The 23,838-nt window shown below is 37.0% G+C and overlaps 1 protein-coding gene across 1 annotated transcript; it reads left to right on the top strand.

Annotated features, from left to right (window-relative positions):
* Positions 1 to 9,805: 9,805 nt before the first annotated feature.
* On the top strand, positions 9,806 to 12,169 carry LOC121453166 (serine protease inhibitor Kazal-type 12). Its single transcript, XM_041659690.1, has 4 exons — positions 9,806 to 9,866; positions 11,477 to 11,502; positions 11,756 to 11,883; positions 12,121 to 12,169. Exons 1-4 carry the CDS (start codon positions 9,806 to 9,808, stop codon positions 12,167 to 12,169), a joined length of 264 nt encoding a protein of 87 aa, XP_041515624.1.
* Positions 12,170 to 23,838: the final 11,669 nt, after the last annotated feature.

Raw genomic sequence — 23,838 nt, 5'->3', positions numbered from 1 at the left:
TAAAAGCTAGCCACACACAAGTGTTATGAGTGACTAGATAAAGATCCAAGATATCACTTAGATTACGCAAGTAAAAGCATATTGGCATACATTTCAATATCTTTTACACAAAAATAGCTATATATATTTTAATTGGAATACAGTGATGAGAGGTGGGCCTTCTGCCAATGCAGCACAATGTGAATCTTGATTCCTTTTTATTTTTTTATTGAGCTACACATTTTTCTCCAATACCTTCCCTTCCTCTCCTCTCCCCTTCTACATTGTCCCGTGACTTACACACTTCCAATTTACTCAGGAGATTTTGTCTTTTTCACCTTCCTATGTAGATCCATATGTGTCTTTCTTATGGTCCTCTTTGTTCTCTAATGTCTCTGGGTTTGTGGCCTGTAAGCTGATTTTTCTTTGCTCAGTAATATAATTTAGCTATATCTAACACACGAACACATTGTGACGTTTGCTAACACAATCATAGCGCTTCTATGGAACGCTATTTCTAAGGAACATCCACGTCTGTCTCTCACTGGGACCTTCCCCTCTAGCTGTTACAGGTCCATCTCTGTTATCCTCACACTGAATACTCGTTTCATCCATGATCCTGTCCTTCCAGGAACATTTCTCACATCATCTTCTGCTCTAGTTCTTCCCTCAAGCAAGTCTCTAACCTGTATCTTAGCTCTATCATGTATCCTATAGCTCATTTCATGTGCTGGATCTGAAAGAAGAGAGAAAAAAACACTATCTGGTTCTAAACTATTTTTGAGAATGTAAAGAAAATGTATAAGAACAAATAGCACAAGAAGTTATATTTCTTATAAAGAAAAGGTAATCAAGTATTTGTAATCAAAATGCAGGATTATAGGGTTGTATACCTTTATCAATTTCATGGTTTTGATGTTAATAAGATAAACTCTTAACAGTCTTCACTATGACATACATAGGCACTGTTGTCTGCAATTTAAGCCACAGTTGAAAGGAAATATCCAAATGGACTCTTAGGAAAAGTCAAGCAAATACAAACAATATAAAAGTCACGCAAAAAAAAAAATAAAAAAAAATAAAGAATTTGCCGGGCGGTGGTGGCGCACGCCTTTAATCCCAGCACTCGGGAGGCAGAGACAGGCGGATCTCTGTGAGTTCGAGACCAGCCTGGTCTACAAGAGCTAGTTCCAGGACAGGCTCCAAAACCACAGAGAAACCCTGTCTCGAAAAACCAACAACAACAACAAAAAAAAAAAAAGTCACGCAAATATAAATACAAGGGTAGAAAGTTGCTTACTAAAGTCAAGAAGGAGAAAAAACTGGAGGAAAGAAATCGAAGGTTCAGATTTGCTTATGGACAATGAGTTAAGAGCTAAGAATTTAATATTCTCATAGACTGCGTTGATAGCTTTGTATTGATACTGAAAATTGGCTAAAAGATACATGTATTTGCACACATAGAGTGTCTCATGTGTAATCTTTCAATCTAGTTTTTATTTCTATGCATGTGCATATGAAAACTTGTCATATCTTAAATACATTTAAAATAATTACATAATGTCATAAGCCATATGTCTGGGTGTTCTCTATAAAATTGCTTCATGACTGAAAAATATCAAAACAATTTTAAAAATTACTTCATTATTAGTATATTTTTAAAAAATTTTTCAATGGAAAAATATTTAAATTGAAAATCGCATACTTCCATACACAAAGACAGATTCAGCTATTAAAATAAGATACATCAGTTTGTTTTGCTAAAAAAAAAAGTCTTCCATCGTGTGATGTTCAGGACAAAGTATACTCTTTCAAGTATGACTTGTGCTCCGTGTTCTAAAGAAAATAAATAATGAATTCATTTTATCTCAGTTCTCATGTCTACCATCATACCATTAGATCAGAAGGGGAACATTGCCAAGAACAGATTATGCCAAAGTTGAAATCATTAACTGCTTTTGGATATTTTTACTGCTCGCTCTCATTGTTGCCAAGTTACATCTTTCTCAGTAATCGGTTTTTTTTTCTAACATATCTGCATGAAAAAGCTGTTTGGTATATCAATGATTAAACTTTCGTGAAGGAGTGTTGCAGAAAAAAACAGTGGAAAGAATTCTTTGAGGGAAGTGTGCGTGCAAGCATAATAAAAAAAGAAGCAAAAATATAAAATAAAGTCCTAGGAAATAGGACTTGAAATAACACATTATTAATAGTGACAACTAGCCAATTTTCTAAAAAAAGCACATATATGAGTTTATCAACAGCACTATGCCTCTTGACTATGAAGACAGTGTATCCAGCAACCCATCTTCCTCCTGCCATTTCTTCCCCACCATGATGGAGCGAGTCCTCTGAACACCATGTTTTCTCATTACTGAGTGGTATTGGGAATTTGAAGTTGAAGAGTAATCTGATCTATAAGAACAGAATTCTTCAAAATCCAGAAGAGGCATTCCAATCAACAGATGTGCCAATAACCACTCAGGAATCAATAAAAGTGAAACTCAAAGCAAAAATGACTCCCCTTAAAAAAGAGCACAAAACTTTAGCTGATGAACTCAAACGTTCTACAATAGGTCAAATATGTCAGATGGAGATTTCAAACATTTTTCTGTTTAGAAACAATCAATGGTCTAAAAGAAAATACAAACATGGATTTATTCCAGGCCAAAGAGGGGAAGGTGAGAGCATAGGACCAAACTAGCCCCTCTGAATGTTGTTGACAGTTGCATGGTTGGGCAGACTGGGGAACCACTGGCAATGACATCAGGATTTATCCCTACTGCATGTGCTGGCTTTTGGGGAACTTATTCTCTTTGGATAGAAGCCTTGCTCAGCCTATATATAGTAGGTAGGGCCTTGGACCTTCCACAAAGCAATGTGCCTTATTGTCTCTGAGAACTGGATGGAGGAGGGGTGGGAGGATATGTAGAGGGAATGGGAGGAGGGGGGAGTGGGAACTTGAATTAATATGTGTAATGAAAAAGATAGCTTATTTGCTTTTTTTTTTTTTAGGAAGAGCAAGGAGACAACCCCAAGAGAAATATTAAACACACTTGGCTAAACAAATTTTGGCAAATGTGTTATTAAATAATACAAGAAAATTGGAAATCATCTAAAGTCTTCAGAGAGAACAAGTGGTAAACATGAAGCACATAGAAAATGGTGTGGTTCCCATTCACAGAGTGACAATACTACACAGCTATTTGAAAAAAACCATCTGCAGGAAGGGTCGGAAATCACACACGTTTCAAGCCAGAGTAGCAGCGTATGGAAACATTGAGGGTTATTTTACTTTTCCTGTGAATAATTTGACTTAAACCTAGCTCTCTTAAATTATCATTATGAAAAAAAAATAAACCCTGTTAATCCAATAAAAGCCACTTTATTTTTCTGCAATAAATATTTTGGATGTGCAATGCTTTGAAATTTAATAGGCTTAGGCAGACACCATTAAACACCCTCTTACTGACTATAAAGAAGCATTAAGCCCCTCCTTTAAGCGTCATAATTAATTATAGGTTAATTTCTGGAAGTTGCTGCAAACCTCTGTACTCTTTCATATGAATGAAAGTGTAGAGTTTCTCACCACTTCAAGTATGAGTCAATCCCCACTTCTCTAAGAACATTAGTCTTTGTTCTTAAAATCCTACAATGGGAAAAGAGAACGTGGCCTCTACTTAGTAATAAGCAGTGTACCTCCCTGCTCTGCGGCAGCTATTGTACTGTGCTCCTTATGAGAAATAACACATTGTAAAACACAAAGAGGGATAGCAATGTGTAGTCTAGATGATCAAGAATAACAAAACATATCTCTATGCAACAACAATGAATGAAAGAAAAGAGCTTGAAGAGCGGGAGGGGGTATATAGGTTGGAAGAAGAGAAGGGAAGGGGTAAATTATGTAATTATGTTAATCTTATAGAAGAAATAATTTTTAAAACTTATAGAAGAGAGTATTCACTTGAATTCTCATGAAAATCCTAATTTCCTTCTCTGGCATAAATTAATGATCTCTAGAGGGAATGAGCTTGGAAAGCCTTTGTCCTCTCCATAAATGCAGTATGCAAATCTGTACTATAGACAGTCTGTCAATATACTGTCTCCAGAGTCCCTGGAAGAAATTGTGTTTGGAGCTAGAAGATGTTTTTGTTTAGATTCTAACAGGAATGATGAGCTGAGTCAGAATTTAGTAATGTTCAATATACTATACTGCTCAATATCATAATAATTAGAGACCACTAATTTAGTTTCGGGGAAAGTGAATAAATATAAACCATATGAAGTGTCTACACACACTGTAAAATACAATCTGTGTGACTATATGAAGACGGTCTTCTAATGATTGGTATGAAGGAGATAACTTCCAGTTTGAGAGGGAATCCTGATATGTAGTCAATTGAGAGATGATCCTGCTATGTACTCAATTGAGAGACGATCCAGGAATGTACTCAACTGAGAGACAATCCTACTATGTGCTTAATTGAGAGATGATTCTGCTATGTACTCAATTGAGAGACGATCCTGGTATGTACTCAATTGAGAGATGATTTTGCTATGTACTCACCTGCTGCACAAAACTTGTATTTAAGTGTCTTGTTTGTTTTTAAGTTTATTTTATTTAAAATTTTTAGTTTAACTTTTCACAAGTGTGTATCAATTTTACTTTTAGCTTTGAGGTTTTAATTCATGCAGTGTACATTGATCAAATTAACAATTAGCATTTTATTTTTCTCTTATTTTCCTACATTTATGCTCTTCTTCATCCAAATATTAGTAAAATAGTTTAAAGAATTCTAGGGATAATACAGAATTAAGTAGGAATGCCAGAATTCTCACATTTGACCTTCTGCAAATTTTACTCGACCTCCTCCCTCACGTGTCCATTCGTCACAACAGATGACAAAGTTGGCATACTACTGATCTAATACAATGGTGTACATCGTGTATCTCTCTTTGCTATTTCCTCTGGAAGCTGACAAATGTTTCAGCACGCATCTTAAAATTCCATGCAAAATGGTTCCATTGCCCTTCTTCTGTGTCTCTTCCTCACTCTCCTTCCCTTTCTGAACTTCTGGGAACCACTAGTTTCATCTGTTATCTCTATTACGATGTCTTTCCCAGAAGTCACGTAGCTAGAACCATAGAGAATGCCATCCCTTTTGGGTGAATTTCCTCATTGGCAGCATTCATTCATGTGAATTTGGAATCACACGTGATTTGTGACTCACGGATTTGTTACATTTGCTTTTGTCAGTGTACCTCAGCGTTGGTTTTCAAGTTATTTCTTTTATTATTTGGGATTTCTCCCTTCCCTTTTCTCCTTCCAAGTCCTCCAATATACCCCTTTGCTCTTTCAAATTCATGGCTTCTTTCATCATTCATTGTTGTTACATACATATGTGTAGATGTATATACACATGTATTTCTAAAATACAACCAGATCATTCTCTTTAACATTACGTGTGTGTGTGTGTGTGTGTGTGTGTGTGTGTGTGTGTGTGTGTTTCAGAGCCGACAATTTTGAATCTACAATTTCCTTGTGGAAGATGATTCATCATGCAATGATACTCAATACTCGCGACCACCCCTGATGACCTGAGTTCAGTCCCAGAAACCCACAGGCTGAAGGAGGGAAACACTGAATCCATAAACTGTCCTCTGACCTCCACATGAGAGCTTTGGCCCTTTATTGGCTTCTCCACATTTTAATTTGCCATATTTTTTTAGAATTTTAAATAAATAGTCCTTTTGAAAATGGTAACAACTCCTAGTAAATGAGGGAAGTAGATGCATGTGTTTGTTCGCAGCTTTCTGTGTTTTGCTATGTGGTTGCTATACTTCACTATAAAAACTGTTAGGACCCAAAGTACCAGAATGGCAGCTATACTTTTTCTCTTTCAGTCAATCTAAGCTTACTTAACATGCTATTTTTCTCTTTTTGCCTGGATTTCCAGAAACATATTCAAAACTTCATAACCACTAGCACTTGCATATGTCCTTCAGCATAATTCTTATTTTTAAAGTGTTCTTTTAAAACTGTTGCGATATATGCATTTTAGAGCAAGAAACTATAAATGTTTTTCTAAAAAAACACATTTACAAATACATTTGATGATGATTATCATATGCATATGTGTGTCATATGTATCATGTTATGTATGTGTAGTATGCATGTGTGAGACAGAAAGGCAGAAAGAGAAAGAGAGAGAGGGGTTATATGTGGTTTGAATTTCAAAGATACCAAGGAGTAATAAACGAGGTTTGTGTGAGATTTCAGTTCACAATTTTACTCCATGTAAATAGTAGATTAATCTCATCTCTAATTTGACCATTTCTCTGCTGCAGGTCTTAGTCCCAGGGAATTAGTGAAGTGACATCCCCGAGCAGTTTTAAGATCTAGCAAAACTCTACTGATGTTTAATTCCCTAACATAAACAAATGAAGTGTAAATATTAAAATAATGGCTTCCTTTTGTTTTATTTTTAGTGCCAGAATCAAATTCAGTAATTCTCATGAGCTAAATTCATTCTTTACTACTGAATTACACTCTCACCCCAAAAAGAGTTGTTTTACATAATTGGTAAAAGCTTTTTGGAAGCACTAACAAAGACTAAAAAAAAAATAAGACTGGAGTACTGAAGATACTAATAGGAGGTTAGCAATTAATGTACCAGACAAAATACATAACACATTGTCTTTCATCCAATAACCAAGACAAAGAAGCTATTTATGTCCTATGGTTTTCCCTGGTGAGAGAATTAGGAGAGAGCTCCCCGTAGTGCCCTGTATGTACTTTCATGAGGGAGAACAAGGCGTCTGGAGTCCACAGGGCAGAGTATAGAGCTCAGGAGATTTGCAGAGAAGCACTCTCCAGTCCTTGGTTAAACACTGGTCACCATGGCTATATTAGGAACCTCTAGGAGTCAGGTTGGTTAATTGGATTAGTGGTAAACGCACTGCCACACAAGCCTGATGATATGAGCTCTATCACCAGAGCCCACACACAGGTGAAAGGAAAGAAATGACTCTTCAAAGCAATTCCCTCATCTCTAGAGGCACACAAACAAGCATCAGACACATCATCATCATCATCATCATCAAATTTAAATAGAAATAGAAGCTATAGAAGACTAAGAAAAGAACTGCCCAAATGGAACACACAGAGAATAACTTCTCAAACACTCACACAAAACTGAAATTATTTTACAATCCACTGGCCAGAATGTAAAACTACATAATACATAACATCTAGATCTTGAGATAGAGTTTCTGTGATACAGCAACATTGGCTTAGGATCAACATTATCTTGTATGCATCTAAGAAAGTCTTCAAGGAGATCTCAGAAAATAAAGACTACTTTCAAGTAATTTGACTGAAAAAATGAAAAGTATAGATACAAATACAGAAATATCTACTTTCAATCCAAATAAAATCCACACGCTCAGTTTTCTAAAGGAAAGGGAAAAATGCTTTCTTATCTCAAAAATATCACTTACATAAAGTGGGCAGAAAAGACCCATATAATGTAATTTATAGACAGAATTATTAAGTGAATTACCCTATCTGCTTGAGAATGTATAAGAAGAATGAAGCCTGCTAAGCACATACAAAAATAATCGAGAGATCCGAAGTACAAAACATACTTCCAGAGAAAGGTAGTGTGCCATATGGTATTAACAGTGAATTTAATGGACTCCAGAAGCAAAGAGAAACATAAAATAGCCAAGAATACGTTTTATAGTCAGGTTTTTCTCTGCATTTATATCTAACCCTTAATTACCCTCCTTACCAAGACTACACCTTCATTAGTGATGGAACTTGGTGGAGGAGCATTTGACCAGCCTGTGCATGTCCCTGGAAACAAACTCCCATGACCAAAAAAAATCTACAAAGTTATACTTTAATTTTTTAAATTATTTTCTCATATTAGTTCATCTTCTCAGAATACTGGGTTTAAGTGCCTCAAGTTCTTCTAATAACCCCCAAGGCCAAGAATTCAGTCATTACTACCTCTTGGCCAAAACTTCTACACACTATTTCCAGTAAACTCTTTTCAGTGTTTTTTTTACCAGTATATATATAGTTTTAATTGTTTTTTTAATGTTACATGCCACCTTCTTTTGCTCATTTTTAAATTTCCAGAGTTCAGTAATTACCTTGAATCCATAGGTTTCAAGTTTAAGTACTTGAGAAAAGACTGGAGAATTTAAGTTCTATAAAGATGTTTCTGTGTTCTATTTTCGACATTTAAATAAATATGAAATTATCAGTGGCTAGTATTTGTTTTGGAAGGCAGAAAAGGAATTTTTATTGTTCTCCATTTGCAAGTTGCTGTCTATATGCATGTACTTGCAAGACATTGTGTAGTTGTGCAGACACAGGAAGAAGAATGTAATGACTTATAACCCAGCTTGGATGGCCCTAAACTTGTAAATGTCTGCTTGGTTATTGGCAAGCCTGTAATGAAAATTTCAACAAAATGGTGTTTTTAGACCTTTAAAGGTATGTTGAATACAATAGAAAACATCAATTTTATTTAAGATGAGAGTTTTGTGAATAGTCATGGAACTCTTCTTATGAAGGTAATATCTGAACCTGTATTTCTTTTTTTCTTTTCTTTTTGAGATTATAAGATAATTAAGTCATTTCTCCCTTCCTTTTCCTCCCTCAAAGCCCTCCCATATATACAGTTTTCAATTCATGGCCTTGTGGTTCATTAATTGTTATTGCATGTGTAAAGGCATATATATGCCTCATATTCCTAACTGTAACCTGCTCAGTCTGTATAATACTTCTTGTACATATGTTTTCAAGCCTGACCTCTTAGTACTGGATTACTAGTTGGTGTTCTTTTCCCTAGCGAAGACTAGTTCTTCTGCTCTTAGCATTTCTCAGTTGTATGAGGTCTTGGGGTGTTTTCCCCATCCAGTTTGGAATGTCTATTGTCATCCTTACTCAGCTCTTGATTAGGTGAACATCGTAACAATACTTTATTATATTGCTTATAAAATCCAAAAATCAGAATCAAGTTTCTAGTCCAGAAATATTTCTCTTAGAACAATAAAAGCAAAAGAGTTAAAATGAAAAGTATGAAAAGTGTGTAGTGTGTTTGAGAAGGAAAAAGAAAGGCAACTATGTTTAATGCCTAAAACTGACATAAAATACTGATTTGATTTAAAAAAAAAAGTAACTAGCAATCATAATGCAGACACTGCCTAAAATCCAGGAACTGAAAGAAGCAGCCTTGTAAATCCTATCCACCTCCAATGTCTACCATTTGTACCGATGATCATTAAAGTTGTACTCTTCTTGTATTTAATATATTCCTTGAACCAAAAAATCCTCACATCAACATTTTTCGTTTCCTCATAGTTATGGTGCCAAACCCTATTAATATTATACACAAATTATTCAGACTCTATTCCAGGTTGCTGTTATTAGCTTTGTGGCCCTGAGGCTTTGTTACAGACAAGCCCGAAATATATAAATTGCAAGGTAAGGATTTGATTGCAATTATCACCGTGCGGTGCCCAGGAGAATCGTTGGGTGTGCTATTTACCATATACTTCATTATGCCTAAACATCATTTTTGATTATTGTTCTTGACTGGAAAGGGCCTGAAATAGCTTTCTTTGGTGTCTAGTGTCTATTCTTTAGAGAAATCTATTGCATAATAGGGGTGGAGGTTGTGACTGAGTGACAATGTATAGGTACTTAGATTCGCACGTATAGATTCACTTATAAATACAACCAGAGAGCATCATACAGAGTGTACACTCCATCAACGTTTCTGTCTTCTCAGACCCTGAAGTCCTCAACAACATGAAGCCAGCAGGCACCATTCTGCTTCTGATCAGCCTGGCCTGTCTGCTTCTCTCTGCAGGTGAGTGCAAAACAATGCAGCGGACTTCTGGGCCAGACTGACTTGGGGGAGCCTAGGCAGTTTGGATGCTCACCTTACGAGACCAGTGTTGTTTTCTATGATGATGATAACGATGGTGAATGATGGTCTTTCCATTTCAGTGGAATTTTAGTGAAAATAAGCTATTTTTACTTTTACTATAGTTCTCTGCTTAAAGCACTTTTCTTCATTTCCAAAATCAGTTTCATGCTGTCTAGGACGAGAAGGCTAGTTTTAGGTTTCATAGGCTCCCAAAGTCCGACTTTGGAACTGTAGCCCATTTGCATTGCTATGTGTGGGCCACCAAAAAAGGACATTTGGTTAAAATTAAGCTTCCATCTTTAGGGGAACTTTGATATCGACATGAGAAATTCTCCTAAAACATCTTCTTTAAGAAATTCTTATTTAATATGCTTCAACTATCAGCATTCTTCTGGGATATGGCATAAAAATCTGAGTCATTCTTTTTTACCCTCTAAGCAAACAAAGTAAAGAGAGAATTAGAGGAAGAGAAAGGGAGAAGGAGCAAAGGAGTGGGAGACACAGAACATTGCGATGATGTCGGAGAGTAGAAAGAGCCCAGGGCTGACAGTCCAAGACTTGTTTCCAATGTTCATTCTCCTACCACACCTATACATACTGAATATGTCAATCCAGTGCTCTGCCTGATAGTTTGTCTGCTGTTAATGGTAGAAAGGAGGCTCACATGAACGGATTTATCTTTCAACCACCACAACAAAATGCTCCCTAGCACACGGGCTTTAGATCCTAACAAGTCTAGATTATATTCCTTATTCTGCCATTTATAAATACAAGTATTAATACTTAGCCAAATACTTGTCCCAATACTCCATTTCCTTACTTTGTTTGCTGGTTATCTTTGTTGTTATTGTTTGTTTTGTTTTCTGTTTGTGGGCTTTTCATTGTTTTTTTGGTTTTGGATTATTTTTGTTTTGTTTTCTTGAGACAGGGTCTAACTGTGCAGGCCTTGCTGGTCTAGCATTTGCTAGGTAGACCACGATTTGAATTCTCAGTGGTCCACCTGTTTCCTCAGCTGTGCTCTGGAATTAAAAGTATGTGCAATCATTCACAGCCTTCCTCAGCTTTAAAAATAGGATTGTTATATGAGTTGATCCATATAAGATTTAATGCAGTACTTAAATGTATAATTCCCACAATAGAAGGAGCTATGAGAGTCAAAACTGACAAATTACAATTATTCATATCGAATTTATTTAGTGTTTTTGTTATATCACTATCATTTCCAAACTTTTAATTCAGAGATTTCCAAGTAAATATGTACCTGTATTCAACACATGGAGAGGCTTGCTATCTGATAAATCAAAATGTGGAAAACATAATTGCATAAAAGTACATAAAGCGCAAACATAGTGAGAGCAATGTTGTCCTAACCATGCACAGGACAACCTACCTCTGGCAGTTAACTCCTGTGAAGTTAACAAGCCGTGTGTCTTGATGTAGTTCTCCATCCACAAAGCAAAATGGAGGTGACAGGAGATGACTGTGATCAGCTGCAGCTAGAAAATGCAGTCATCAAGTGTGACTTATTGGCGTCTGTTCTTGCCCTGCAGATGCTGTGAGCCAAGGAGGTTTTCAGGTATGTGCCTCTCGTTCCTTCTGTAGCCATTTCCACCCCAGCAAGTGCACCACATAGCCCAGAGAAGAGGCGGAAGGAAGCCAATCAAACTGCTAACAAGAAAGGCTGCCGTTCTAGGGGTTTTGCTCTCTTTTCAGTGTATTTTCACTTTCATAACAGAACATAAGTATGCTTTAAGGAATCTTGAGATATGTAATGCTATTTCTCCATTCTGTAAGAAATGAAATAAAAAAATACTTCATTTAATTTACAGGCATTTTGCAGAAACTATGAGAAGACACTGGGTACTGATGCAAAATCATGCCCCAAGATCCACAAACCAGTGTGTGGCACTGATGGAAAAACTTACCAAAACCGCTGTGAATTCTGCCGAACAGCCATGTGAGCAAATGGGCCTCTGATAGCATGATGTTCTTGGTTGGGTCCAATGGCATAGGCGTCCATGAATAGTTTATTAATAATTTACTGTTTCATTAGAGTTAATTGTATATGAAATAAAGTAATATGATTGTCTCCCAATCTTAAACCTAGAAAACCAATCTTTGCCTCCTTTACTCAACCTAGAATTAACCCATTTCTATTGCACTTTATCTCTGAACATCATCTCTTTTCTTCCAGGGAAAGAAGTTTTGGAAAACTTGGTTTCAAACATGAAGGGAAATGCTGATTCTTTTGCACAACAACGGGTGCACCTCTGGATTAATTTTTACATTAAGATGTGTATTCTCTATTGCCCAATCTCCATGGCAATGTGCTTGCGGCCAGTTATTATGCACAAGACAAAATTTTAATAAAGTTATATCAGTAACATTTTTAAACCAATGAAAGTGTCTCTAATTAATCAAGTTAGCTGGACTGTTACACAATTCAATATGAAATAAGAAACTTGAAAACTAAACAGAATATTACTATACTTGCCTGACCCAGATCTGCCCAATCGCAGCTCAGTTCTTCAGTAGCTATGCAGAGTGTCTGAAGAAAATCAAATTGGTGAAGAAAATATATGCATCTGACACATGATATATTGGAACAGTGGCTTTTCATAAAGAGTATGTTGAGTTCCATAAAGTCTCAATAAAAGCATTGAGGTCAGAAAGTGATAAAAGATGGGCAAAATATTGCTCACTCTGAGTTCGTTCTGGAACAGTTGCAGCCTCCACATTACTTGTCCCTGGTTTTTTATTGGTGTGACACTTGTACCACAGAAAATATAATTTCTGTAAGTGCAAAACTGTGAAAAGGCTAAAATAAATAGATTCACTCACGTGCTGTGAAAATATATAAATGGACAAGCTAACTACTTTCGGTCATTGTAAAGACAGGCAAACGTCAACATCAAAGCATGCTTTGATATGTCGTTGCTTAAAAGATCCAATAACAGAGTTACTCCATTTTATATTTCTTGAAATAACTACTCAGTGTCTATAATATACCATATGTCATTCCAATAAAAGGCAAAGACAAGATTCCTACTTTGAAGAACCATATAACTTACTCAGTGGACAAGACTAAGAGTTAAATATGTTTCAGTTATTAAAAAATGTAAAAGGAAATGAAATAGAGGCACATGGCAGAGATAACTGAAGGAGTGTTTTGAGAAAAAGATTGCTTGAAACTGATTCTTGGGAGCAGATATTGAAGAATTAAAAAATAGAGAGAAGGCATTTCAAGTAGAGAAAATAACAAATACAAAACGAAAGTAAGTAAAATAAGATTGGCAAAATGACATGGGTGAGGATAGCCACACAAAATCTGAAACATTGCTTCATTGCAAGAACCTATGAATATATACTAAGAAACAATTCACGGAAGACATGTTGTTTTGGTAGACCCATGATATAAAAGAAGTTTGCTGAGTTAAGAATAAGGGAAAGTTTTGCGGAAAGAAATGATTGTTGTGAAGTCTGAATTTGAGTAAACATATAAATAAGATGAAGACTTGGTCAGAGTACTTCCTCATAGATAGAGAGATAGGTAGATAGATAGATAGATAGATAGATAGATAGATAGATAGATAGATAGATTCATGTTGTTTCCGGGAGCAGACATGTCTCACTGTCATAAAATACTATAGCTTATTAAACATCATAACTGTGATTTTATGTTAGTTTCTGAAGCATTTGAAGATCACTTAATTAAAATACATGTTTAGCCTTGAAAACATGCTTATCTGAAGTCCTGACTAAAATAGTCTTTGAGGCAAGATCATCTCAACTATCAACCTTGAAGTTGTTCTGAATACAGGACTCTGGGGAGACTATTTCAGAGACATTCTGAGAGGCTACATCAGGTGGGCCACCCATCATTTTTATTGGTGTCTGGTTGCCTTGCTCTGAAAACACACAAATTTACAAGATGACATACATGTTTGTATTAATACAAGTATGGACTGTGAGTTGTACACAAGCTAGCCAAAAAAATGGTTTTTTGTTTTATGTTTAAGCAAGTAAAAGACATCTGTCAACTTTATTAGTTTTTTGGGGGGAATGTATAATAAAGCTTCTATCCATGCCATATGGGAAAATGTCATGAACACTCAGTAGGCAACAAGATTGATTCTGTCTCCTCGAGTCTCAGAGTTGTTCCTATGTCAAGGGATTAGCATATTTCACTTTACAGTTTTTCTAGATTTCTTTCTTTAGTCAAAATTTTCAGGGGTCTCCCCCAAACAAACCTGGTCTCTATTAATTTTGAAGCCACAGTCTTTCATTTCCTCTGGAAACAAAAGCAGGTCCTCTCCCCAAATGCAATATATTTTTTTGAATTCTATTTTAAAGTAAAGGCATCCCTAAAGTAGCTAGGCCTGTTTAATGCAGCAATTCCTTTTCAGTCCCAAGTATCTTAGCAGCTACTGTTTACTGATCATCATCCAAAAAATCCAAAGTCAACAAAGCACCTTACAAAATCCAGATTCCCTGTGTATTTCTCATCTTATGTGACTTATTCTTTTTATATTACTTTACTCTTTCTTTAAATACTTTACTTAATTATTTATGAACTTTTTTCCTATGACGGCTTATACCTTTTTACCTTTGTTCTTATGCACCTATTCACACTGTGACCTGTTTAAAGTTTTTTTTTTTAAATCTGGACATGTTTTACTGTGTGTCTGTAGCATTATCTGACCCCGTGTGCCAAATATTAAACTGCTAAGCAGCAGCCAGGGCTTTCACCTTGCTTCTTTGGTGGTTGGCTCTGTCCCTTCCTTGGATCATGAGAGGCACACCTTCAGCCCCTGACCCTAGCAGAGAGCAACTAGAAGTTGCTTCTAACTGAGAGATGATGGCTTTAACCATCCCAGCTCTAGGAAGTTAGTGCCTGTACAGTGGCAGCATTTTTTACTTAGCTTGTTGTTTCTACTTAGCACACCTTCTGTTCAAGTGCTCTACTACACAGCTACACCTCTTAAAGAACCCATCCTCATTTTTGTTGTTGTTTTCCAACTTTCTCAGGCTCTATGTGGAAATGTGGGCCCCACCTTGGGTACCATTTATAATTAGAATTTTCTTTGGGCCATGAACCAGCTCCCAAATAAAGACATGGAAACTTACTATTACTTATGAATGCTTGGTCTCAGTTCCTAAAGTCTATTTATTTATAGAATATACAACAGGCTACTGTGAAATATTATCAGCCCACTGTGACAAAGAATATGTAAAAAAAACTATTTGACAAGAGCATTGCGTGCATGTGGGTGGTCAAATTGAAAAAAAAAAAACTTTGATTCTTTGAATGCTTTCTATGTGCCAGATGTTGTTTTAAGAATTTTAGAGATCTTAACTCTTAGGTTCATGTAAATAAACAAGTAAGTAATTAGGTAGGTAGGTGGATAGATAGATAGATAGATAGATAGATAGATGATAGATAGATAGATGATAGATCGATGATAGATAGATTATAGATGATAGATAACAGATAAGTTGATTTTAAAAAGAAAAAAATGGGTACTTTATTTGTTTATGTTGGCTCCAATAGTTTTTGGAAGCCTTAGCTCCTGATCAACTGGCCTTGTTGCTTTGGTTCTGGGTTTGTAAATAAACAGGGAATCGGTGTATCAGCACATGGCAGAGGAAGCCCATTTACCCTGTGGCCAGGAATAACAGAGAAGAGACTGCTATCCCATAGCACCATTGAAAAGCATGTCTTTAGTGACCTAAGGCCCTCTTGGCCCTGTATGTTATACATCCACTGCCTCTCAAATGGTGCCATTGGCTGGAGACCAGTCATTTAACACATGGGATCCTCAGAATAATCCAAATATAAACTATTGCACGGTCTACGTGGATCTTCAAGCAATCCAATATAGTCAACCAGAAACCTAGACCATTAAAATTTCCTGTGTTTTAGTTTCTAATACTTTTATAATTTTACAATTGCATTTAAATCTGTTATTCTTGAGTTGTGTGAAAGGTTGTGCTTATATTAATTGTTTTGCATATAGAGATCTTGCTTCAACTCCATTTGTTCAGATGACAATGTATTGTCCATTATATTGTCATTATTATCTTGCCTAAATTCAGTTGGTTGTAATTCTGTGACTCTGCTTTCAAATTCTGCATTCTAGCTGGGTGGTGGTGGCGCACGCCTTTAATCCCAGCACTCGGGAGGCAGAGGCAGGCGGATCTCTGTGAGTTAGAGGCCAGCATGGTCTACAAGAGCTATGTGCAGGACAGGAACCAAAAGCTACAGAGAAACCCTGTCTCGAAAAATAAAAAAAAAATTCTGCATTTTGTTCTATGACTTTCTTTATCTAGTCCCTTGTCAGTATCAGACTATCTTGGTTATATAACATGGGATAAGTAATGTAGCATTTGATTTATGTAATGTAAGTCTTCTGCCCTTTTCTTGGTCATAGATACTTTGAAAATATGATGAAATTTATGAATTTGAGTTTTGAAGATTTAGAAACACACAAAATATTTTTTAAAGAATAATATTTTTTGTTTGTATACATGTAAGAATAGTAATTAAGAGATTGTTAGTTTTGGAAAAGAACGTGGGCACAGTTGAATGGGGTATGGAAGGGCAGAGTGATAGAGATGCAGTGCTCATGTATGAAGTTCTCAAAAAGTATCAAATAAAAAATGCCATAATAAGTAGTATTAGTATAACTATCTTGATCCAATGTAGATAGTCAATGCCACATCAAGCTTAGTGGCTTACAACAAGCACACATGCAAACTTTCACATTCTGTGGCTTTTGAAGGTATGACTAAACTAGAAGGAACATTTGTCTTCATACACTATTGTCAGAACAGGATATTCTATTGTATTCCAAGATGGCTTCAGTCATGTGACTGGTATTTTAGCTCACGACTGAGGATCTTTCATTTCATCTAATATTCCCAGGCCTCACAAGGCTTAGACCAAAGCTTACCATTCCTCTATACCTATTGCCTCCTTTTCTAAGGAATGTGACAATAGCTCAAATTTCAGGAAGAGGGAGTAGATTCTTGTTCTGTAGAAGAACAGAAATATGTAAGGATATATTGATGCTGACCTTTGTAACATTGTTCTAAAGCTATGCTCTTTTTTCAAAATATAAACCTAACTCTGAGTGGCTATTACATAGAATGTGATTGGAATCAAGGCTTAAGTAACAGGTTAACAAAAAATTTTTAAAAAAACTAATGACTGTGTGTTTAATTTCTCTTAAATATGAAGATGTGACAAAAGTCAAAACCAGTGCTATTCTTAAAGGGGTAAATGGAGGTGAACTAGGTGGTTAGAAAGAGATTAAACTTCATTTACTATCCCCGAATTTACAGACACATACAACAAAAGATCGTCATGTAATAGAAGTCTTGGGAATAAGATTTCTATTATAGCCAGCGTACTTCATTACTATTTTAATTACACTCTACTTTGTATTTTATTGGTGTTTCTTCATTTCATATGGGTTCAACTAAAATGAAGTCAGCAAGGTCATGTGTCTACTTTCCTCCAATGCTGACGCTAACAGAATAACATTGGCTGACATTAGTGGAACACGGTTACGTGTCAGATAAATGTGTAACCCCAATAAATAATGGTGAAACTGAATGCAACTAAATTTCAGTTTGCATTGAAAATTCATGTACTGACTAAAGTAATAAACACCCACAGCAGAGAAACTATCTCAAGCAAGGTTTCCATCATTTCTTCAGAGCTCAACACACTAAAACTGGTCCCTTGTGTGAACTCAGAGATTGTGTAAATTTATTAATCAGTGAATCAGCTAAGGAATTACAAGAGCCCTTGATGCAGAGGGATTACTTAGTGGATGGCCTTTAGCCTTTCTGGATTCTGTAGTTGATAAGATTTGTTAACTAACTGCCAAGCCTTTCTCTGACAACTTTTTTTTTTTTGCATTTTTTTTATTGAGAAAAAAAAATTTCCGCCTCCTCCCAGCCTCCCACTCCTCCCCCCCTCCCCCCACTCCTCTTCCCGTCCCTGTCCTCCCACACCTCTCCCCCTCCCTCTCAAGTCTGAAGAGCAGTCAGGGTTCCCTGCCCTGTGGAAAGTCCAAGGTCCTCCCCGCTCCGTCCTGGTCTAGGATGGTGAACATCCAAACTGGCTAGGCTCCCACAAAGCCAGAACATGTAGTAGGATCAAAACCCAGTGCCATTGTCCTTGGCTTCTCAGCAACCCTCATTGTCCGCCATATTCAGAGAGTCCGGTGTACTCACTCATAATTGGTTTCTAGTCATAAATAAAGGTCAGTGAGTCTATAATTTGATATCCTAAAGAAGCTAAATAAGAAGGTGAACCCAAAGAAAAACATATAGCTATCCTCCTGGGTAGGAGAAGTAGACAAGATTGCCAGGCAAAAAATCGGGATCTTAAGGGTGGGGTGGGAGGGGGGTAAGGGGAGATGGGGAGAGAAAAGTGAGAAGGGTAGGATGGGGAGAACTTGGGGCAACGGGATGATTGGGATAAAGGAAGGTTGGATAGGGGAGCAGGGAACCACATATCTTAATTAAGGGAGCCATCTTAGGGTTGGGAAGAGACTTGGACCTAGAGGGGCTTCCAGGTGCCCAAGCTGAGGTCCCCAGTTAGTTCCTTGGGCAGCTGAGGATAGGGAACCTGAAATGACCCTATCCTATAGCAATACTGACGAATATCTTGCATATCACCATAGAACCTTCATCTGGTGATGGATGGAGATAGAGACAGAGACCCACACTGGAGCACTGGACTGAGCTCCCAAAGTCCCAATGAGGAACAGAAGGAGGGAGAAGATGAGCAAGGAAGTCAGGACCGCGAGGGGTGCACCCACCGACGGAGACAGTGGGGCTGATCTATTGGGAGCTCACCAAGGCCAGCTGGACTGTGACCGAAAAAGCAGGGGATAAAACCGGACTTTCTCTGACAACTTTGACAACACAACAGGATGCTGCATTTAGCAGGGACTGTCTCTCTTAGAAAAGTTATACTCCAAAGACCAGAGTAAATGTTTTTCCTTTTCTATCTGGACTCAGTGAGACATACTGTGTTTGTATCAGGATAATCTAAAGAATGTGATGGAGCACATTTTTTTTTTCGCTTCTTCTGTGTTCAAACTCTAGAACTATTCTAAGGGTCACAAGAATTAAACTGGACACTTGTTTTTCTCTTCTCTGGGGAAGAACAAGTAAATACAAAAAGAGAAAATTATTGGAGAGTTCATAGCTTCTCCACTTTTGGGTGCATGGCAAATGGCCTGATATTTAATCAAGTAATCTGGATATTGAAAGTCCACTGCAGAAACCAACTCGCCTCCCTCCCTTCAAAGCACTTTTGAAAAAGGCGGGCAATGCTGGCACAGTGCCAACAGGCAGCAGGCATTGTCCCGTCCTGCTCCAGCTTTGTCCCACTCCATTCACAAAGCAGGCTTGTGGGCACAGCCATGTGGATTCCAAGTGCCCGCAACATACACAATTGATATAATTCAATCCATGTAATCAGGATTTGAAATGATTATTGATAGCAGGAAATTGTTGTTTTCTACCACCTCCAGAATAAATCCACTTTAATCCTAACTCTAGCTCATTTTATAGACAGAGGAGTGAAGAGGAAATCAAGACAGAATAACAATAAAGAAGCTACGAAACAAAGGTATTTCCTTTCCAAACCACAGCTAAGTGTCTAGAGAAACTCAATTCCTAGATTGACTTCTTATCATGATATTTAGACAGGATACTATGACAGCTGCATTTTGTTTAAACAGTTGCCTCTGAAACACCTCATGTTACACCTGCTTTTCAACCCTAGGGTAATTGACATCTCAAAGCAAAACACATTGTAAGCAGCATCCAATACTTGTAAGTCAGGACTTTATAATGATAGTTAAAATCACCTGAAATTCTCCTTTGAAGCCAGAGAGGTTTTTTTCAAAACCACATTTAAATGCATTGTTGCTTTCACAGAATAACAAATGTACCTTTGCCTCATTTCACTACAGGGAGCTTTGTGATGAGTTTCCTTCAATGTTTCAATAGCAAAAGCACACCTATACACAAACATTTCACATACATCCCACCACACACATACACATACATCATATCCACACAAAGAGACACACACTTGAACACACAGACACACGCACCCGTGCACACACACACGCACATACACGGCATTCTAAGCCTATTGCATTTGGTTACTCATATATGCATGTGTTTAGAACTGAGCACTTGGATTAGATAACCTGTCAAGTGGTTGTTCCTGGAGGACACTGATTCTCCCCATCTTCACAGCTATTTAATTTCCCGAGCTCTTCATCTTGGTAGTGGGCTTTGTGAGATTTCCTCTATCCATATTGCAATGCCAACTGTTTTTGTCATTCTCTGCACAACCATGATGTTACGATTTCATGACTTCCTGCCTTGTGTAGAAGACACAATTTCACAGCAAACCTTTTGTTTTTCTGGCTCTTATAATATTCCAATACTCTTCATAATGTCCCCTGAGCCTCAAATGTAAGGATTGTAATGCAAATATGTAAACTGGGACTGGGAACCCTATGATCAGTTGTTTGCTGCATTTGGACTAGTTGAAGGTTTCTGTGACATTTTCTATTAGCTACAGAATAAAACTTCCTTATGATGGCATAAACCATCCACCTACATCATGCTATTTGATGTCTCGGTGTCATATTATCAAACATATCTTTTGGACCTGCTCTAGATAATTTGAATTTCTTACATGGAGCCTTCAACCATGAAGACAATATTGCAGTGTGTTTATAATACTAAGTTTAAAATCAAGTGCACCTCCCGAGGTGCTTTTCACATGAGCGTCTGTTTGGTGCTATAACTTGAGAAGAAAAGGCCACAGTGTAATGTTATTCCCCTACCATAAACTCTATTGTCTCCTGCTAACTCATAAAAACACATTACATGCCATCATTCCCTACTGAATGTATTCATAACTTACTAATGACCAATAGCTGATGCATTTAACTTGATTTTAATATGTAATTTGAGGTAAATGATTGGTATAAATTTCAGTTGAGGGAAAATGCCTTGAAGGTCCCCATCACAGACATATAAACTTGTTGAGTGAATAGCAACACCACCTAAGCTATTCCTTAGCAATAAAGAAATGAACAATGAATTTGTCCCTTGGCCAGGTGTGTCTCCCCATTTTCATCCTGGGAGAAGATAATTCGACAGACGCATATTAAAGTTTGGATATTTACGGGAGTTTGGGGTGTGAGGCTCAAATTCAAGAAACACCTTCCTTTGTGTAAGTTTACTGTGGAATTTTCGAGACAGTGCTGAACAGTATTTAGCAATAAGGGTGGAGAATTTTTCAAATATATAACATGGTGGTCATGAGTGTGGTTTACTTAGAAAGGAGCTACAGAAGAATTACACTTACGCTGTCCAACAGCCACGTCTGAATCTCCGAGCTCTGTCATGGGGGGGTTGATGTTCCTTCCCTTGATGTTCCTGTTTGTGTTTTCAGGTAAGGAAGTTGTGTCTGATGTCTTTCTTTCCAACTCTCTAAGGACAGAGTTCAAATATTTGAGGGATGAGGTGTTGCTACATCAGAATCAAACAACAAAAATGGCAAAGAGGAATAAAACAGTGACTAGGTACAAGGATGGAAGACTTGTGGTCAGTCGGAAGCAAGAATACGAGGTTAGGAAAGGCTTAGAGTACAAAGATACTGTCAATCAAAAAATGCTATAGAAGAGCATAAAATTCAGTTTCATATCTTGCAAGAGAAGGGTGGTGTGCTGTGATGCAATGTTCTGTGATTAGATTTTAATTTTATGTTAATGTTGAATTTGTATATTTATATAACTTGCTTAAGGTGTTTGAGTGTCTTATAAGTGTAATAGTAATAATTTTTGTCCCCTTTTTCTTTAGAAATTGTAAGGGTGATTACATCAGTTGCCATTATTTGAACTCTTTGTAGGTGACAGATACTGCTATACTTTCTAGTTCATACTTTAATATAGGTGTTTTAAAAGATTTGGCTTGGTGTGGTTTTTCATTTCCACTCCTGATTTTTATGACCTCTACTCTATGCCAATGTTGGATTTTCACACCTCCCTCTTCTTCACCCCCCAAGTCCACATCAGCACCACTTTTTGCTGACATATCCATGCTACCTAGTCTCTCATTCAGTTTGTTTTGTGTGTTGTAGAACTGACTGTATGACTATGCTCTCCTATTTACACATTTGTATTCATTAACAGATTTCTCAGAATCATGGTCTTTGTTGTATCTTTAACTCTCATTATAGTCCTGGCACAGTAAGGGGCTCTTTAAACATAAGCATTTCATCTAATTGGATGAATGACTATATTACAATCATAATTCCCCCCATACTCTATCAGCATCATTCAGAATGTTGCCAGCTGCTCAGAGTTCTGCCTAGACAAAGTCGTATCTACCAGCCAGTATACCAGCATGCTCAACACAATTGCCAATACATTCAGTTGTATTTAAAGTGTGTGGGATTTGAAAGTGTGTACTTTTAAAGATATCAAGCAGGGAAATTTAAAATTCAAATGAGACCCTGAGTAAAAATTGGAAATTATCTACCTCAAGATGATTTTAAGTTGTGTACCATAAGCAGAAAGTTACCCAGGAAAACAAAATAACATTGAATAAAATCTTAGAAGAAACCTCAAGATAAAAAAGAAGAAAGGTGACTGTTATCAAGAACAAGATGAGACAAAAGGAACAATTTTACTAACAAAAGATGTGACCCAGAAGAATGCCATTTTGCTAAGCTGCAAAATATTAACTTTTGCTTATTGCTTTTCGACACTAACATTGGGGGGACCATAATCTGAAACTATAAAAAAAAATAAGTGATATTTGAATTGCCAGAATAAATTGAAAATGTGGAATACATTAGTTTTAGAACATAAGGTTTTTTTTTTATTTTTATTGAGCTCTACATTTTATTCTGCTCCCCTCCCTACCTCTCTCTTTTCCTTCAACCCTCACCCAGGGTCCCCGTGCTCCCTATTTACTCAGGAGATCTTGTCTTTTTCTACTTCTCACGTAGATTAGATCCATGTATGTCTCTCTTAGGGTCCTCATTGTTGTCTAGGTTCTCTGGGATTGTGATTTGTGGGCTGGTTTTCTTTGCTTTACGTTTAAAAACCATTTATGAGTGAGTATATGTGAGAATTGTCTCTGTGTCTGGGTTACGTCACTCAAAATGATGTTTTCCATTTTCACCCATTGTGTAAATGTACCACATTTTCCTTATCCATTCTTTGACTGAAGGACTATGACAAACAATGCTGCTATGAACATAGTTGAGCACATGTCCTTGTGGAACGATTGAGCCTTCTTTGGATATATACCCAAAAGTGGTATTACTGGGTCTTGAGGAAGGTTGTTTCCTAATTTTCTGAGAAATCGCCTCACTGACATCCAAAAGGGCTGTACCAGCTTGCATTTCCACCAGTAATGCAGAAGTGTTCCCTTTTCCCAACAACCTCTCCGGAATAAGTTGTCATCAGTGTTTTTGATCTTGGCCATTCTTACAGGTGTAAGATGGAATCTCAGAGTTGTGTTCTCTGATGACTAAGGATGTTGAACATTTCCTTAAGTATCTTTCAGTCATTTTAGAATCCTCTGTTGAGAGTTCTCTGTTTAGGTCTGTACTCCATTTTTTATTAGATTATTTGTTCTTTTGATGACCAAGTTTTAAGAATCTACTGCTGCTCCTCGTCTAGAGCAGTATGACAATCTCTATCTGCACTCAACTTTTTCTTATGCCCACAGGAAGTATAGCTCTCATCCCACATCAGGCTTTATTTTTTTTTTCAGCAGAAAGAAAGAGGTCATTACATAAAACTACAACTGATCTAAGTGACAAAGAGATCAACTGACCATGGGGTTCCCT

Source organism: Microtus oregoni, unplaced genomic scaffold, assembly GCF_018167655.1.
Source record: "Microtus oregoni isolate MIOR12 unplaced genomic scaffold, Mior012 000011F_ref0000422, whole genome shotgun sequence".
Lineage (NCBI taxonomy): Eukaryota > Metazoa > Chordata > Mammalia > Rodentia > Cricetidae > Microtus > Microtus oregoni.
The sequence above is the reverse complement of the archived record's forward strand: the minus strand, read 5'-3'. Positions and strand labels throughout refer to the sequence as shown.